This window comes from Alexandromys fortis, unplaced genomic scaffold (genome assembly GCF_014885135.2).
Source record: "Alexandromys fortis isolate MF-2015 unplaced genomic scaffold, M_Fortis_MF-2015_v1.1 scaffold_91, whole genome shotgun sequence".
Lineage (NCBI taxonomy): Eukaryota > Metazoa > Chordata > Mammalia > Rodentia > Cricetidae > Alexandromys > Alexandromys fortis.
The window spans coordinates 6,306,546-6,325,162 of NW_026067968.1; the positions used below are offsets into that span (position 1 = coordinate 6,306,546).

Consider the following 18,617-nt stretch of genomic DNA (forward strand, 5'->3'; position numbering starts at 1 on the left):
CATCTGAGGGTCACTTTGCCCCTTTCCCAGGGACTGAGTCAAAACACCAGTAACCGAGTCAACACCTAAGGGTTATCTTGTCCCTATTCAGGGGGATAGAAAGTTCCCAACATCTCAGTACGTGCATGTGTAGCTGTTAGGTCCTTGGTTCCCGGGGGAGGGAGCACTGCCTCAGAGTTGTCAGAAACGGCTTTGGGGTTATTTTAGTGTTCTACAGTAGGAGCTGAAGAAGTAGGGCAATACGACCTGGGGTTTTGGGGGCCTCTAAAAGGCTTCCATCCCAGGGGGGACAGACATGGATGGCTTGCTACCCATAGCTGAAATTGGGAAAATCCGTAAAAACAGCGACATCAGAAGGCCTATAACAGGATGTCTCCCCCTATAGGCAGGGTGTAAATTGGTGCGAACATATGGTAAAAATAAAATTCTGCAGATCCCCAAGTGGCTGCAGTGGCAGAAACACTGCAGATCTGAGTGGTGGCAGGCAGTGGGTCCCAGGCAGGAACGGTGCACAAGACCACGCCGCAGGTCTCTGAAGGCAGCTGGTCCCAGGTGGTGAGCCACGTAGCAGTGGAGGGCAAGAGACAGAGGCATGGATAGGCACGCCATGCAGAGTGAGGTTGGATATTTATTTACTGGGTTATGGAGGGGGCAGGGAGAAGAGGAGAGAGAGAGAGAGAGAGAGAGAGAGAGAGAGAGAGAGAGAGAGAGAGAAGGGAGAGACAGAAGTTGCCTCTCTGGGGGCTGGAGAGATGGCTCAGAGGTTAAGAGCATTGCCTGCTATTCCAAAGGTCCTGAGTTCAATTCCCAGCAACCACATGGTGGCTCACAACCATCTGTAATGGGGTCTGGTGCCCTCTTCTGGCCTGCAGGCATACACACAGACAGAATATTGTATACATAATAAATAAATAATTATAAAAAAAGAAGTTGCCTCTCCCGAGAGGGAGTCAGAAAAGGAGACTCAGGTTGCAAACAGGAAAAAAGATCTGCATGCCTCAGCAGAGGGGGAGGGGAGTGGGCGTGGCTTCTCTTAAAGAGACAGATCATTACATTAACTGCAGCACCATGGTCTTACCTGCTCCTCACACTCAATACCAAAGGCAAGGTTACAGCCAATTGCTCTATGCTGTAGGAGACACCTTTGTCTTTTCCATAATGCTTGCCTGGGAATTTACCAAGCCCCATGGTTTAACAGCTTGATGTACATGTATGCAGTATGAATTCAACTTTGTTTTGTTTTGTTTTTTGAGACAGGGTTTCTTTATGTAACAGCCCCAGCTGTCCTGGAACTCACTCTGTAGACCAGGCTGGCCTTGAACTCAGAGATCAGCCTGCTTCTGCCTCCAGAGCACTGGGATTAAAGGTGTGTTTTGTTAAGGTGGGGTTACAAAGTTGAATTCATACTGCATACATGTCTCTGAATTCATACTGCATACATGGTGGTTCTGGAACTTGCTATGTAGACCAGGTTGGACTCGAACTCACAGTACCTCTGCTTCCTGAGTGCAGAATGATGTGATTCTGTTTCTTTAGTAGTCAAAGGAGCATACTTCTTAGTAGGGACCACATTCTGAGACATTAGGCTTAAATTCGTACCAGACTTTTTTTCTTTTTTTTCAAGACAGAGTTTCTCTGTAGCTTTTGGAGCCTGTCCTGGAACTTGCTCTGTAGACCAGATTGGCCTCGAACTCACAGAGCTCTGCCTGCCTCTGCTTCCCAAGTTCTGGAATTGAAGGCGTGTGCCACCATCTCCCAGCCCATATCAGACATTTCTGAGACATCTATTTCTCACTAATTATATTTTTGATGAGAAAAAGGCCACCCAGATATGGGACCTCATGAGTTTGGTTTGGTTCAACACCACAGTGCCCACCTGCAGTCCAGACAGGCCTACTGTTTAAAACTAAGGGGAGTGGGAATCAAACGATGGTTAGATTTTTTTCTTTCTAGAAGTCCTCAAGGAGGGACCTCACATTGCGATTTTAGCCACTCCACTAGCTAAAGAAGATCCTGAAAGCAGATCCTGGGGTCATTCTCAAGACCAGCCTTGGAGGCTAAACTTTCCCTTCCCCCAGGGTCTAAATGAGGTTATCTAACTGGTCACTTAGACTGTCCTCCCGCGATTTAGAGACAGCCCACTTTTATCTGACCTGGCTTTGGCCCAGGACCTAATGGAAGGCCCACCTAGGCCATCTTACATGCTGAGGGATGACACGGTGGAAAGGGTCAGCCTGAGCTCGGAATGACCGGATGGGTCACCTCAAGCTGCAGCTCAGGATATGGGGCCACAGTATGCTGAAGTGACCCCAGGGGGCCGCCTCATAAGAGTTCCTCCTTTCTTGAACTGATACTTCCTAGACTCCGCCCCTTCTCAGCTCGAAGCAGCTAGGTGTGGCCATTACTCCCCTCCCGCACATAGCTTACACAGCAGTTGATGCTGAGAGTTGGAGGGGACACAGGCGGATGACAAGGACAAGGACGTGAAGGTGAGGTGCAATTCCCCAAGAGGACAGCTTGTTCCTGGAAGGCACTGTGAGAACAGGGCACCGGGTAAGATCTAAACAAGGACCAGCAGGGGAACGAGGACCCAGGAGAGCTATACAACACCCAGGCCAGAATCCAGTTAGCACATTTCCCAGCTCTTAGGGCCCGTCCTAGTTAGGGTGTCCAACCCTGCTCAGCCCTCGGCCTGGCCTGGCGCAGGGGCCCAGGGGCGCAGGGGCCCAGGGGCCCAGGGTTGATGGTGCCAAGCAACTTGGAGAGGAAAGGGTTTATGTGGTGTATGCTTCCATATCACTGAAGGAAGCCAGCTGGACAGGAATGAATGCAGGGCAGGAACCTGGAGGCAGCTGATGCAGGGGCCATGGAGGGGTGCTGCTTACTGTCTTGCTCCACCTGGCTTCTTGAGCTTGCTCTCCCTCCCCCTCTCTGTGTAGACCAGGCTGGCCTTGAACTCAGATCTTCCTGCCTCCCAATTGCTGGGTTAAAGGCATGTGCCACCACAGCCACTGTTTTCTACCAGAACCCACAACTGACCCCTCCTGTTCTGAACTGATGGGGTCATCTGTTCTTGCTGTTTCGTCTGTACCAGGGAATGAGCTCGCTGAGCTCTGAGACACTCACTTCATCCCTAACCCTGCGCATTACCGGCTCTTAGTATCCTCATCCACCAAGTTACTGGAGGTCTCCGGCAAGTGGCAACTCTCTGCCCTCAGGAATACTGACTCATGGGGGCAAGTCCTGCTGGCCAGACCCTGTGGCAAGCCTCCTTTCCTGGGGCTCATGACACTGTCCTTCTCGTACCTTGTCCCCCTTGCCTTCTGCTGCTGCTCAGGCTGAAAGCCCAACTCTATCCGTAGAGGCCCCTTAGGGGATGCACAAGCCTGGCAAAGCGCCCGGGTGGATCGCCCCTTCCCTACCCACATCTGACTTGCCTGCCATGGCAAGGTGACTTGCTGTCTCATGCTGTGGACAGAGGTGCCATGTGTATGTCCCTGGAGAGAGTTACCTGTGGGGCACAGTGGGCAACATCGCATTCAGACAAACCACTGAGAACTGTAAAACTGCCGTATTCTGCTTTATTGACAGGTAAGTTGTTCAAAAATGTTCTCACAATTCAATAATTACAAAGACTCAGACTTACGTTAAAAAGTAAAAACCAGAGCTCCCAGCAGGTGCGTGCCCCAGTGTAAAGCCGGGGAGGGTGGATGGGGCAGGCAGGTGCTGGGTGTGACACTCAGGCAGGGCCAGCAGTGCCACAACCCTCAGTGCCGACTTGGCCAAGTGCACATCCTGAATAGTGTCACCAAGCACGCCAACAGGCAAGGGAAGCCTGTCCAACAAGAGGACAAGACATGCCTGCTGCCACAGTCAACACAGCTTCGTGGGCTGGGCCGCAGACCTGACCACTCAACACAGGTCACAGGGAGGATGAGGTTAAATACAGGTGGCGCTCGCGGGCCTGCGGTATGGGCCGATGTGCAGGAGTGTCGGGTGATTCTATGTGACTGACTGGGCTATTAAGCACAGAGGCTCCATGCAGGGTGAGGGGAGAGGGAGGGGATGTCCCAGGGCCTGGGGCATGGCTTCCCAGCCCCAGTGCTAGCCTGCAGCAGACTGCAGATGCAGCGGGGGCATCTTGTGGCTGTGGCCCGGCATGGACTAACAGGGACACAGGCAACTGTAGGGCTAAGTGAACAAAAGTGCCACAAACTAGCCTCTGCCTCCTCGACACTGGGGTGACGCACACACGACTTGAGTCTTCTAAGGCCCTTGAGACAGTTTCAGGAGAAAGGGAAGGGCTTGAGGCCACACCCCCAGCATCTGCCGAGGAAGCCCATGGGTCAGGGTGGTCCTTCATGTGCAAACGGAACAGTGTTGCCTTACGGCTGTGCAGACGAACACATCTGGTCGATTGCCACCAACAACGTGGCACAAAACTGCTCATTATAATAAAGATTATTTTATCTATCTACAAACTGATTCTACATCTCCTTGGACAACACTGGAGGGTCAGCTCAGTCTTGGCACTGACATTGGGGCCATCTGGGCTCCCAGGCCCTGCACTGCTATGCTGGCCGCCTCAGGCATCACAGGCTGGCTGTTCCAGGCCTTCCATAGGGAGCTGGTTCCGATGGGGCGAGTTGGGGCTTGGAGGGCCGCTAGGGTTGGAGCTATTGGATGGAGTTGAGTGTTTGGTGGAATCGGAGTCAGGCTGCCAATGCAAAGAGAGATACGTGAGAGGTACGCTCTGGTCCCTGGCGTGAGTGCGCAGGCTGTCTACAGCCTCAGCAGGGCCCCTAAATTCACAGGCGGGCACATCCACTGACCCTGTACGCTGAAGCCAAGGGAGAAACTCTAGGGATAAATAGATGGGACCGTCATCGGGCTCAAAGGCTGTCATCAAAGCCTACAGCTACCACAGTATGAGAGAGAAACAGCTTCCCTGGGGTTAGGGACAAGAACGACCTCCTGCTTCACTGCACAGGTAGAGGACATAATACCATTTACAAGTGATGCAATCCTGCACACATCAAGACTAAACCTGAGCTACAAGTGAATTTAGCAGGCTCAGGGCTCGGTATTGACACACAGCATCAGACCACAAGGAAACCAGACAAGTCAATTCACAAGAACATTGAAGATAACAGGCGATGTGTACAATCATAAACCACTACTTAGTATGGCTGGAGAGACAGCTCAGAGTGTAAACTGCTCTTGCAGAGGAACCAGGGCTGGTTCCCAGCACCCACACTGAGCAGTTCACACTGTCTCTAACTCAGGCTCTGGTGGATCTGGCCTGTGCTAGCAACCACACCACACAGAACAGTAAAGGAGACTCAGAAAAATGGAAAGACGCTACATTCACAGACTGAAGTATTATCAAGATGGTATCAATTTTCAAAGTGGTCTACAGACATAACGTGAGCTCCTGAAATTCCAGTGGCCTTTTTCAGAAAGGGAAGTTACTCTAAAGAACAAAGCCTGGGTCTGGTGACTCTGGTCTCTACTTCTAGCTGTGATCAAGGGCTGTGCACAGAAGGAAAGCTGCCTGGGGACCTCACACTTTGTGTCATAAGCAAAATCCAGGCTGGAGTTGAGGCTCAGCAGAAAAATTCCCAGTTTAAAAAAATAAAGTCAAGGGACCCATGTCCCAAAGTCTAGGACAAAGCAGCAGAGCGACACTGAAATCAGCAAACACACAGACGTCCACGCAGCCATAGCTGAAATCAGCAAACACACAGACGTCCACGCAGCCACAGCTAACTACTTAAACAAGGCTGTCGAGGCCATCCAGCGGGCAAGAACGCACCCTACAACAGCTGGCACAGGACATTTACATGCAGGGGCTACACTCCACACATACACACACACACACACTGCTAAGAACGTAAACATTGGACAGTAACAATGTAACCAGTATTAGTTTAGATAGAATATCAAAAGTGGGTGTAACAGTTAAAAAAATTTGAATTTTGCCCAAATCAGTAGTTTTTATATGTCAAAAACCACCACCAAGAATGTAAAACACGGCTGGAGATGGCCGAGTGGTAAGAGCACTGCTGCTCTTGCAAAGCGCCCAGGCTTGGTGCCCAGCACCAACACGGCTTACCCACAACGATCTGTAACTCCACTTCTAGGAGGTCTGGCACTCTCTTCTGGCATGCAAGCAAAACACTCACACACAAAATAAATAAAAACCAAAACCACAAACCACAAGACAAGACTGGCTTCAACAGAGAGCCAGCGCATCACCCAGCATGCTCATCACCCAGCATGCTCGTGACGGGTGAGGAAGGAGGGAGGGGTCCCTTCTCCAGTGTGCACTGAAGAAGATGGCTGGCGCGGTGAGCCTAAGGTTGTAAAGGGAGCAGGAGAGTGGCCATGTCAATCACCACTTCCATGTTGGGTGGCTGTGAGTGACAGGCCAGCTCCTCTTTCCAGAAAGACCTAAGTTAGTTCCTCAAACCTCAGTGCTAGATGTTAGGTAAGTCCTAGCTCATCTGTTTCTCATCCCCATTCCACGGAGGGAAAACTGAAGCAGGGGCCACTGTCACCTTCCAGTGCATGGAATGCTGCTGCTCACACCCTCACAAGTGCTCTAGAAGGGAAGGAGGCGAGGTGACCAGAGGAGACTCTCCAGGATGAGAGTCAGGTTATGCTGTATCCACACAGAAAAGAACGACAGAAAGGCCAGGTGTGGTGGCACATGCTCAGAACTGGGGAACAGGAAGACTGGCAGAGCAGAGCTTTTCTGGGCAAAGACAGATCCTGTCAGGAAAAGCAGAGATAAGCAGAGCCCATGACGCTCACACCCTTTCTTTACTGAGCACTCCAGGGGCAGGGGCTGGCAGATCTCAGCACTGAACTCAAGGCTGGGTCAGCACTGAGTTCTAGGCCAGACTGGGCTATCTAGTGAGACCCTGCATAAAAGCAACAAAACCCTCACAAAATATACTAAAAGTCCAGAAGTAAGTGAGGTGGTGCCTGCCTGGAATTCCAGAGCTCAGGAGACCCGGCTCGGGACAGTCTGTTAAGTGTGACCACCTAGGCAGCAGGGCGTGGAACCCCCAACCACTGAGAGCAGGGCTCACTCCTGGAGAAGCACAGGTCAAGGTCGTTCTCAACTACACAGAAGTAAACTTGAGGCCAGTCCATCTCAGAGGGCAGAGAGGTTCAAAAGAGGGGCATCTCTGGCAGAACCTCACCCCTAGGTGGGGTGTGTGCCTGATGACCCCACAACCTTGGCCACACTGCTGCACGTGGACCTGTGACTCAAGTCAGGCAGCTGCTCATCCTGGGCTGCCCAATGCTAGTGGGGGTCTCTGTGCTCAGGCCATTGTATCCCGGAGTGCAGGACTCCAGGGGGGCTCAAGACTGCATTCCCTGCTTTATGGTGTCTTCCTAGACCCAGTTCTCAACCAGCGGGCCCTGGGGTCACAGGTGGTGATGTGCTTTCTGCTCTGCCGGCCCTGTGTGGCCACGGCAGTCTGTGCTGGGGTAACACGTACCTCTCTGTCAAAGTCCTGGTCAGGATCGGACATGCTCCTCAGAGGCACGCTCACTCCAGGCTCAGACCCACCTGTGGACAGCGACACCTTTGACCTCAGGGAGAGGTCAAGAGGAAGACAGAGAATGGAGTTCCTACCCCAGCACCTACCCCCTGTGATACCTGATGAGGGCCATGAGATGTAGGGCTTGCTCCTGGATGGGGGCTGCCGAGGGGGACCCGGAGGGGCAGGGCCCTGCTTCTCCTCCTGGGCAGGGGGTGCGGCACTCTGGGGGAAGAGAGGAGCACAGAAGAGTGGTACATGAACGGACAGGGACCACAGTGGGGTTGCCACAACGGGATGGTAATGAACAGGCCCTGGATGTGGCTTCTGACCAGTTAGAGCTAAGAGTGGAAGGCAGCTATGTTCACTACTCTACCACCAACCAAGAACCAGCAAAGGCAATTGCAGAAAAGCCTACAGAAAACACTGTATAAAATGAGGACACAAAAATTGTCTCACACAAAGGAGTTAGATAGCAGTTCCCTAAGGGACACAAGTGCACACAGGGAGGTCCCCCATAGACACGCATCTCGATACCAAGGCATGATTCAAACAGCACTGTGAAGGGTTTCACAGGTCAGCACAGAACACTGAGGAAGGACAGGCACTATCTGCACAGCAGGGGATGGAGCCCATGCCCACAGCTGGCTGAGCACGCACCAGAGGCAGGTCCATGAGCACCTGCATCCCATCCCCGGGGCCCATATGAGCCACGTGGTTGAAGTTGGTCGGGTTGGATATCATTTTGGATCTCAATTCTGGGTCTCTGAGCATCTCTCTGCGAAAAGGAAACATTTGAGAATCAGGAATCTGGAGGCATCCTCTGGCTCTGGCCAGCCCTTTACTGCACACTCACGGGGACCAGGGACCCGAAAGAGGGCCCCGCCTCACCGCCGCTGCTGCAGCCGCTCTTCTTCCGGAACCTTGAAGACAAAACGCCGTTTGCTCCGAGTCCGCAGCATCTGCTTCTTGCTGTTGTCTGAGGTGTCGGGCACATTGAGGACAGCTCCTGTAGGGGAGCAGGTCACTAGGCTGCTGCATGGAGGGGCAGCCATACATGCGGAAACGGTCACTTCAGACTAACCAGAGCAGTGGGATAGATGAGGGCCACTTCCCACCTGTGGGGAAGCTCACCTGAGAACTTGTTCTTGAAGTAGATGAGGCGTGGGGGCTCACAGCCCAGCAGGTTGAGGGTGCCATCAGAGTTCAAAGGTCGTATCTGGAAGAGTGGAGGAGACCCATCATGTGTGCTACCAGGAATCAGAGCAGACAGCCGCCCTTGATGAGACCATCATGCTCTCTTACCCTCCGCAGGCCGATGGTCTGCACCCACTCCATGGTGCGCACGTCAAAGACGTCTACCCCGTACTCGCTGTATACCGTGACATGGGAGGGGCTGCAACCTGGTGCAGATGAAGCAGAGCAAGTAAGCGTCGAGTTCCACCCTCACCCGGCCTCTCAGACCACAGTGGCACTGGCAAGGTGCAGCCGCACGGCGCTGCCTGTGGTGGGGCTTCCACCAGCCACCTTCACTTCAAAGTCACCTGTCCCACTGCTTCCACACCTCAGCAAGATGTTCAAGTTGATTTAGAAAGTCGCCTCCTCGAGTCGGCTCTCAAGAAACGAGCTCGGCGAGGCTCAACACCTGTTAAGTTCAGGCAGGGACCACGGGTCCCACATTGCCAGGCAAAAGCTTAATTTTTTTCTTTCTTGTACACATATGAATCATTCACTTGCATGTGTATTTATGTTCCATGTGCATGCAGTGCCTGCAAAGAGGGTGCCAGATCACCGAAACTGTACTTCCAGATGGCTGGGAGCTGCCTTGTGGGTGCTAGGAACTGAACCCCAGTTCCTCGGAGAGCAGTCAGTGCTCTTAACCACTGAGCCACCTCTCCAATCCCCAAAGCCTTCTAAAATGATGGAAAGAAAGAAGGCAGGTTTCTGGGTGAGTATTCTGGAGACCTAGACCGACTGCTCTGCTCTGGCCATGACTGGGCTATGCACACTTCACAGGAGGGACCCTGCGGTGGGGAGGACCCGAGTGACCCTTTCGGAACACACTCAAAGCAGCAATGGGCACGGGACGATGCCCCCTCCTTTCCCAGCTGTCTGCTGGGTTATGACAACAACCGGCACACTATACTGCAGATACATGTCCATGGCCCCTGAGCTGTGAAGCTGAGGGAGACACAGCAAAGCCCACCTGAATGGCCTGTCAGACACCAGGAGTGGAGGTCTACTACTGAGCTATGCTGCTGCTGCTGGCCAGCCACCGCTAGAAACCTTCAGTGTGGAGCAGGAGGGCCGTGGATCCCAGGCTGACTGCTGGAGGCCTCTGCCCTAAGCACTCACTGGAATACGCTCTAGGAGCTATGCGGCTAAGGCTCTGCTCATTCCAGCCAGGTGCAGTCAGCCTAGGCAAGCCAAGGTACTGGAGGCTGGAGCCGGCCACCAAACCTGTGCACAGCGCGCGCTCGCGCTCGCGCTCTCTCTCTCTCTCTCTCTCTCTCTCTCTCTCTCTCTCTCTCTCTCTCTCTCTCTCTCTCTCTCTCTCTCACACACACACACACACACACACACACACACACACACACACACACACACGCTGGTTTTGATACCATGTGCAGAGGCTGGCCCTCAATCACCTCTAAGGTGACAATTCCCCACATGGGAATGGTGGGGCAAGTGCTCTTACTTGTTGAATATATGGGACTTCACTTCTGATCTGTCAACAAAGGATGATGTTCAAACTGAAAAGTTTAAAGAAAACACACACTAAAGAGAACTCAGTGGAGGACGTGTGCTTTCGAGCTGGACAGACTTGCAGACTGAGAGCTTTGCACCTGTCTCTGAGACAGGACGAGGAGGCACCACGGGCACTGCTGTAGACAGGCTCACAACAAGTACTTCTCCACCCTAGCTCCTTAACTTCTTCCGGCTCTAAAGTTGACCTGGACTCAGCTACACATGGGGCTGAGGAGGAGGACTCACGAAGGTGGAAAGGCAGGAACACCGGGTTCTCATGATAGCCATTCATGTCCAGGATCACAGGGACACTGCACTTAGGGACCTGAGTTACTGGGAAGAAAAATGAAATTCTAGAAGTAAGGAGTGTATGGCACAGAGCGCTGCACTGGCTGCTGTAGAGACCAGGACAGGGATCACAAGGCTGTCCTTTCTGGTGAGCTGCCCAGGCCTGCCGCCCCTCCAGCTTCCTGGGTGAGAAGGGTTCTCAAGTGTTGCAGTGCACAGATTGGCGTCTAGCTTGGCCACACTAGCGAGAAGTCAGCCTTGACTCTTTAGTTGCTCACCATCAAGGAAACAGGCCACTCCCTCCTATCCCAGCAACCCCAGAGGCTCCATGCCAAAACCAAGTTTGTGCCTTGCTGGTCGCAAATTCTTCACTGCTTGCTGCTGACTTCAATTCTATGATGGTTGGGCAGCCTTAAAGCAACAAAGTGCTCGGCTCTCCCAGCCTTACAACTTCTCAAACAAATTGCGTTGTCCCAGCCTTTGCACAGCACTGCACACACACGGACGTCTTACTGCAAATGACCTGACACGGGAGTTAAGTCTCCTGGTGACCAAAACCCCTGTAGCTTTATATGGTCCTGTGAATTCATCTACTATGGGAAATGCCTTTTTAAAGAAGATTCCAGGTTCATTTCCTATTCACTGTGCCTTTCTGCCCAGGAGGCCTCTTGCTGTCACACACTCGAGGAACAAGCAGAACACCTGGGAGGAAGTCTGGCCAACAGCACAGGCCCAGCCCTGACTGCACACTGCCTGCCTGTGGACCAGCCTCGTCACTCTGCTCCTTAGTCTCAGTTGGGGGACTGGGAGACAAACCAAAGCAAACAGAATGCATGCCGACTGTCCATATGAGAAGCAGCAACAGTGATATGGCAACAGAAAAACATATACATACTACAGGCGACAGGAGCCGCAGGCCACATGAGCTCCTGCATGCGTGACCTCCGGCCTTGAGGGTCCACGTACAGTCCCATGTGGCTGAAGCAAAGCAGGTATTCCTCACTTTTGAGCTCCACAGCACAAAGGGCATCGAAAGACTGCTGTGAGAGGAACGCAAGCGAGGGATCAGTGGGATTTACCAGGTCTAGAGGCTGCCCGTCCCCCTGGATGCTCAACAAAGAGAACCCAGAAGGGTAGCCAACACAGAGCCTGTCCTTGAACACGGCCATCCACTGCACGTGTCCTGGTGCCACCAGCTCATTGAACTTCCTGTGGAAAGGTTTAGTTCTCTGAATCTCATAGCAAAGGATCAGTCGCTTCACGGCCACAAACAGGCAGGTGGATGAACTCTTCCTCAGTGTCCCTGTTGCTATGAGTTGGCAGCCTTTCGTTTCGGGAAGCTTGATATCAAAGTTGCTTGCTTCTGCTCCATCAAAGGAGGACCAGGGGTAGAGGTGCACGTGGTGGTTTCGGCCGCAGAGGAGGATGATGATCTTCTCCTTGGGCGCCAGTTCGATCTGGTACACCTTCTTGCAGTCAGCAGCGCGGACGATCACTACAGGCAGAGGGTGCAGGTGACTTGCTCTGGCTGACACGAGAGCTGCCCTTGGGTTCCCTAGCAATCCTCCCACCACAGCCAGCCCCAGAGTCAGTGTTGCAAATGCCCCTACCAGAGACACAGCTTGTCTCAGCTTCCTGAAACCCTGTCCTGTACTCAATGTGGCCAGTTCTAGTTGATACAGAAACAGTAAGCTCCTGTGGACTGGATCTGGAATTCCCAAGCTCATGCCCACTCAAGCTAGGACACTAGCTGGCTTAGGACTCAGCCACTTTTCCTGGTCTGGAGCCTGAAGGACGCAGCTGCCTGCCTGCTCTGGCTACTGTAGGCTCTGGCTCCCTCTCTCTCAACAGGAAGTGACTATGGAGTGGGGAAAGGCAGGAAAAGCCACCTTCCCTGGCTGGCAGGAGGGACCAGGAACTCTGGGAAGTTTCAGTGACCCAGCATCACTGGCTCTCCTGAGGGGCTCTGTGACCTACCACCTATCCCATTCCCTTTAAAGAACTCAACAGAGGCTGGATGTGGTGGAGGCTGGATGTGGTGGTGCACACCCTCAGCCCCAGCACGGGAAGCAGAGGAAGGTGGATCTCTGTGAGTTTCCAGGTCAGCCTGTCCTACATAGTGAATCCCAGGATGGTGAGGGTTATGTCTGTCTCAAAAACAAATAAGCGAACAAACAAACAAAAAAGAATTCAATAGAGGGCCAGCAAGGTGGCTCTGTGGGTGCGGGTGCTTGCTGCCAAGCTTGAAAACCCGAGTTTGAGTAACAGGACAGCTGCCTCCGGTTGTCTCCTCACCCGTCCTTGTGTATGTGCACACACACAGAAACCAATCAATCAAAAATTAGCTGGCCAGGCGATGGTGAACACCTTTAATTACAGCACTTGGAAGGCAGAGACAGGTGATCTCTGAGTTCAAGGCCAGCCTGGTCTACAGAGTGAGTTCCAGGACAGCCAGGGCTACACAGAGAAACCCTGTCTCAAAAGCAGACATAACAAGGGCTCTTTACTGTGTCTCTAGACACATAAAGCGACCCAGCAAATACGTTCCAGGCACCTGTATGCATGGAGCGCCTGCTGTACCAACTGGAAATCCTTTCTTTCCACATCCTGTAAGTTCTCTGAAGCTGCCACTTGACGTATATCAGGATGTCTTTTTTTGTTTTACAGCGCTGGAGCGGACCCGAGAGCCTCACACTCTCGCTCTGGGCCACACAGTCTGAGCGAACCCTGAGCCCTCTGAAGGCCCCGTGTCTGCAGCAGTCAAGCGGACTCCAGGTGCCCTTCTACTCACCATCTCGGGTGAGCTCAATGACGTAGAGCCCCTCTTCCAGGCCGACTGCAATCCTGTCTCCATCTGGGGAAACACCACAAAGGTCCTGTGAGGCCAGACCTCCTTGTTCACACGGGACAACCGCCCACATTCAGATGGATGGGACCACATAGCCATGCTCAGAACCTGAGTTCCCAGACCTGAGAGGCGCGCTACAGACATACCCACGATAGCGGCAGCGAGAACAGCCTTGATGAGTGGCAGACTGCTGTCATAGGCCTCCTGAGCGACGTGCACCACCTGGCTCCTCAGCCGGTTCTTATGGAGGATGGCCTGCAGTCCTTCAAGGATCCCAACCCACTTCCTCTTCTCATTCTCGTTTTCCGTCAGGATGAGCAGTGAGCTGGCCTTAGAAGGTGAACCTAAGAGAGAGGCCGTCACCTTCATGAGAGAAACAAAACAGACAAAGCCATGAGCTGCCAGCCAGATCAGAGCAGGGACTGTGCTGGAACCACCCAGCCACAAGGTCACAAATGGGATGCTAACAGCTCAAGTCCATGTCCCTGCTTTGCCTCACAGACCGCCAATCTCCCCAGCTGCCAGCTGGGCACAGGCAGGGCAGCTGACAAAGCGGCAGTGCTGCAGACACACAAGTCCTTCCTGGGCAGATTCAGTTCTCTCCGCTCTTGTCAACACCATCACATAAACACGCATTCTCAAAGTGCTCTCTTGCAGCACTCGGGAGAGTGGCAGAGGCAGGGGGATCTCTGTGCGTTCAAGGCCAGTCTGCCATACACTGGCCACATCCACATGGAGTACACAGTCAGTTCCAGGACTAAACAGAGACTTTGTTTCACAGAGAAAAGAAAAGCTTCCCTGAATAACTCTATCATGACAGCGTGTCAGGGAAGAACGGTCTCCAGCAAGGGCTCACTGAGCACCGTTAGGAACTGGCAGGCTCCATGGCTACAGAGCGGTTGTCACTCTGAGCACAGAAGGCTGATGACTTTCTGGATCGTATGGAAAAGGTTGTTTCTGAATAAAAGTGTGACTCAGTAAAAAACAACTCTTGACACCTAGCTCTGTGGTCAACCAGATGTACCTACAAACAGTCCTACTCGAGTGTGTATTTCTCTGAACAACACTCTTCCAGGAGTGTCCTGGGGCTTTAGCATACAGCACTCGCTGGGAGCACAGACTTCAACTCAGTCAGAGAAACACAGACAGACCAGATGTAGTCATTCTAGAATGTTTTCTGTCTTACTCAGTGACAGCCAGTATGCCAGGGAGGGGAAGGGAACCTAAACAAGACCCTTCTCACAGATCCATGAAGTCCTTCAGTGCTAACCACTGTGGACAGGGTAGAAGGACCACCATGGAAAGCTCCTCATGAAAGACAGGCTGTGTGTGTGTGGGGGGGGGGGGGGGGAGGGGGTCAGCTGCACAGGAAGATGGTAAAGGAGAAACAGGGGAGGGGCCACTAGAGATATTCCTTAGAGCTTGCTGCAGCACAGCCAGATGCTTGAGAATTGATGTCTTTCTTGTTTTGTTTGTGCTTTTTAGAGGGAGGCAGGGCCTCACCATGTAGCTCTGATTATCCAGGAACTCAAGAGATCCGTTGTCTCTGGCCCTCCAGTGCTGGGATTAAAGGGCCTGTACCACTATGCCCATGGTTTCTGTTGCTGTTTTTAAGAACTGCTGTCTTTTAACAGTGTGACTTATTTGAAAAAGGATGTCTCACAAACAGAAGTGAAGTCAGAGAAACTCATACCCTGAATATACATGGAATGTCTCGGCGTGTTGCATGGATGACATCTGAGGCCAGGACTGAGCTCACGGAAAACTCGTCATCTCTGGCAAGAAAGAAACGCACACAGTTCTGGGAAAGTTCTGCAGATCGGCTGCCACATTTCACAACCTGTCCCAGCATCCGAACGGGGGGACACTGAGAACGGAGCCCCTGCCTGACTCCCACTGTTACAATGTCCCCCAGTTCCAAGTTCCACATCTTATTTCTGGTTTGTCCTTGGTACGAATGGGCAAAGCGTCATTAACTACTGGCCAACAAGAAGCAGAAGGTGCTGATGGAAATGCCAGCTTGAGTTGTCCTGGCCAGGCTATAGCTGTGGTGGTCTGAATGAGAATGGGCTCCAGAGACTCACATTTCTGAATGCTTAGTCACCAGGGGTGGAACCACTTGGAAGGATTAAAAGGATTAGGAGGTGTGGCCTTGTTGGAGGAAGTGTGTCACTAGGGGTTGGGTTCTGAGTTTTAAAAGCCCATGGCAGGCCCAGATCTCCTTCTGCTTCTGTATCAGGATGTAGCTCTCAGCTACCACTCCAGCACCAAAAGTGTTCCCTGCCATGATAATGGACTAAACATCTGAAGCTGTAAGCAAAGCCAATTAAATGTTTTTCTTCATAAGAGTGCCCTGGTGATGGTGTCTCTTCACAGCAATAGAACGGTGACCAAGACAGTTGTATGAAACAAGAAGCCATAAAGTACCATGCAATGGGGACATTGCCACTGCTGGGTGTTTCTGACTGACATGCTGATGGCAGCAGTGACGCCTGCCAGCCCTGCTCTGTCTGAGTGTGCCCTTGGGACCTGGTTAGTTCTCATGACAGCTCCTCATACCTGCTACCATTCTCCAATGGACCCGGAGAGAAATGCGGAGGACAGCACAGCCTGCCACCCTGGGCAGGGAGCACTGGATACCAGGGTAGCATTTTGCTGCATAAACATACCTGAGATCCAAGACTTGACTAGCGATGACACCAGGCTGGGTGGACTTTCCTTCTGGCAGGTCATACAGAAAGAGCTTGCAGTCGCAAACCACTGCATATGCCCGCTGCCATCCCTTCTTCACTCCTGTGGGCTTTGGGACCTACAAACCAATAGTGACTACGTTTCCCTGGGCCACAGAGAGGGGCAGCACAGAGAGTGCCAGACCCTTAGCATTCCCACAGTCTGGGTACACCCACTGGGTGACTGTCCTGGTCCCCAGGGACTGCTCCCCCATCAAACCTTTTTCCAGACTGGTAGGTAAGCCCGTGTCTAGACTTGACTGTGTCTAGTCAAGCTCAGGGCCTGACTAGAAGCTTGTGAATGGGACAAGGGATGCTGACAACCCAGGACCACACTGTATCCTGGAGGCTGCAGCTGGTAAGACACGGAGATAGATAGCCCAGGTACCCGTGGTCGGCAAGCACCGCTTGGATTTGGAACCTCGACTTTAAGATCATGACAAGACACCCAAGGAGAGTAACTGTAGGAACCTAAGGTGGAATCCGCACCCAATGGTACTCAGGCTCCTGGCCATGTAAAGTAGCAGTTGTGTCTGAAACCTTCAAGGTACCAGGGCTGCTCCGTACAGCAAACAGACTGCTTCAAGAACAGATGAGCTATAATCACTGGTCACCACACGAAACAATTTAAAAGCTGACCCAATGAAAAATGAGCCGCACCGGGCTATGGGACAGAAGCTGGCTCCTCCTACCTTGACATAACCCTTGTAGGCTGTGCCTATGCCCCTCTGCACATCCACGCCCAGAGGCCTCTTGGACTGCTCGGGAGGAATGGGGCACACCTGGGGAGCGCTGTCTTTGCAGGACACATGGCAGGAAAACGCACACACTGGAAAAGAGGAACAGTTCCACCCACCTCACAACACGCAACCAGGGCAGTGGAGCTGCTGAGCACAGGCTCTCTGCACACACTGCCCAGGAGGGCAGACTCCAAGAACACAATCCCAAAAGGCTTCAGAATAAAAGTTCAACAAATATGGCGCCCACACATGAAGAGGGGTCACCTGAACAAGCACACACTGAAGTCTGCTTCACAGTTACCCCACGAGCCTGCTCCAGATCTGCCCACTGAGGTCACCTGGGTGCCACTGTAGGGCAGTCATAGTGATACACAGCCAATCAGAAGGCTTAGGACAACTAAAAAACTAGCAACAGAAAAAAAAGAGTGTGTGTGCCTGCACAGGGGAGGCTCTGAGCAGGGATCACTGTGCCGTCCATGAAGTGAGGTGGCAACAGTCTCAGGACACAGGCTCAACAGCACACGGCCAAATCCCATCACAGAGTAGAGTACAGAGGGCTGCTGTAATTTAAAAATAATGATTACCATAAAAAGACAGTATAATCATATGAGGGCTAGACAATCTGGAGCCCGTGGGAAGGGTCAGTGGAGAAAGGCGATGGCCACCAAGTCTGACCGCCTGAGTTCAACCTCTGGCACCAAAGGTGAAAAGCTGTCTTCCGACCCCAACATGTGTCATGGCACATGAGGCCACACACTCGCATCACAAACAGGTAAGTGCATTTAAGAAGTTCAAGATAAAACAAACGCAAAAACAACTCCCCCGCCCCCCCCCCCCAAAAAAACCTCCAGATACCATGAGAGTGGAGAGTTCTGGCCCTCCCTCTTTGCTCCCTGACATGACAGAATGGCTTTGAGTGTTGTGCTCCACAGAGCCATGGGGGAGGTGCTGTGCTTTATATATAGTAACTTTCAGGTGATTACCTGGTTACTGGATCTACATGCTGGTCAATACTGCTACAGGCCTTGACTGTATGAAGAGCAGGCCTGGCCCACACTGCTAACCATGCACTCCCCCTCCCCCCCAGCTTGGCTGCTGTAAGAACTCCATCCAGAGCAGCAGGGTATCCAGCTCAAGTGTGCGATCCGGCATTCAGACCAATACTCACCTTCACAGGCGTAGCCCTGTCGGATCAGACCAACCATCAAGGACGTGCAGTGGCTGCACTGGGTGGGGCTGGGGAAGGACTTGATGCTGAACTGGTGTGCTTTGGGCTGCAGGGAAAAAAAAAGCAAAACAAACCAGGTGACCAAGGAGAAGCGGGTCAGTGCTCTTGACTGGCTTATACACAACCTGCCTGCTTCGTGCCTTTTCTCTTCCAGCTATGGGTTCTTCATCAGTGGCGCCTACACCCCAAGGTCCCAAGCCAGAACTCAAATGGGATTAGGAGCACTTCCAGGGACCAGCACCAACTGGATCTGGGATTTGGCCTGGAACCCTGTCTATGTTTGGCTCTTTTTGGGTGTGTGAACAAGACAGTACTTTTAATTTACAAGATATGTTAACAGCAAAATCTTGGAAAGACCTACCGTCTCCTGCCAGGAGGCCAGAAAAATTTGAATACAACAAACAGGGAAAGAGTGAGGCTAGCTGGAAAGACGAGGACAGGCCGTGACAGCTTGCCTTGAAAGCCCACACTAGTGACAAA

General features: G+C 52.5%; 1 protein-coding gene across 1 annotated transcript in view; it reads right to left on the minus strand.

The window, feature by feature from the left end:
- Positions 1-3,556: 3,556 nt before the first annotated feature.
- Cdc42bpb (CDC42 binding protein kinase beta) overlaps positions 3,557-18,617 on the minus strand; it is a 96,103-nt gene continuing 81,042 nt past the window's right edge. Inside the window, exons 24-37 of the mRNA XM_050154781.1 lie at positions 18,078-18,183; positions 16,862-16,998; positions 16,110-16,249; positions 15,134-15,215; positions 13,587-13,803; positions 13,384-13,446; positions 11,488-12,087; positions 8,862-8,959; positions 8,691-8,775; positions 8,448-8,565; positions 8,217-8,334; positions 7,676-7,781; positions 7,515-7,585; positions 3,557-4,717 (exon numbers count right to left, since the gene is read on the minus strand). Of these exons, the coding sequence (XP_050010738.1) occupies positions 4,586-4,717; positions 7,515-7,585; positions 7,676-7,781; positions 8,217-8,334; positions 8,448-8,565; positions 8,691-8,775; positions 8,862-8,959; positions 11,488-12,087; positions 13,384-13,446; positions 13,587-13,803; positions 15,134-15,215; positions 16,110-16,249; positions 16,862-16,998; positions 18,078-18,183 (2,073 nt within the window). The 3' untranslated portion in view covers positions 3,557-4,585. The remainder of the gene's footprint in view (positions 4,718-7,514; positions 7,586-7,675; positions 7,782-8,216; positions 8,335-8,447; positions 8,566-8,690; positions 8,776-8,861; positions 8,960-11,487; positions 12,088-13,383; positions 13,447-13,586; positions 13,804-15,133; positions 15,216-16,109; positions 16,250-16,861; positions 16,999-18,077; positions 18,184-18,617) is intronic.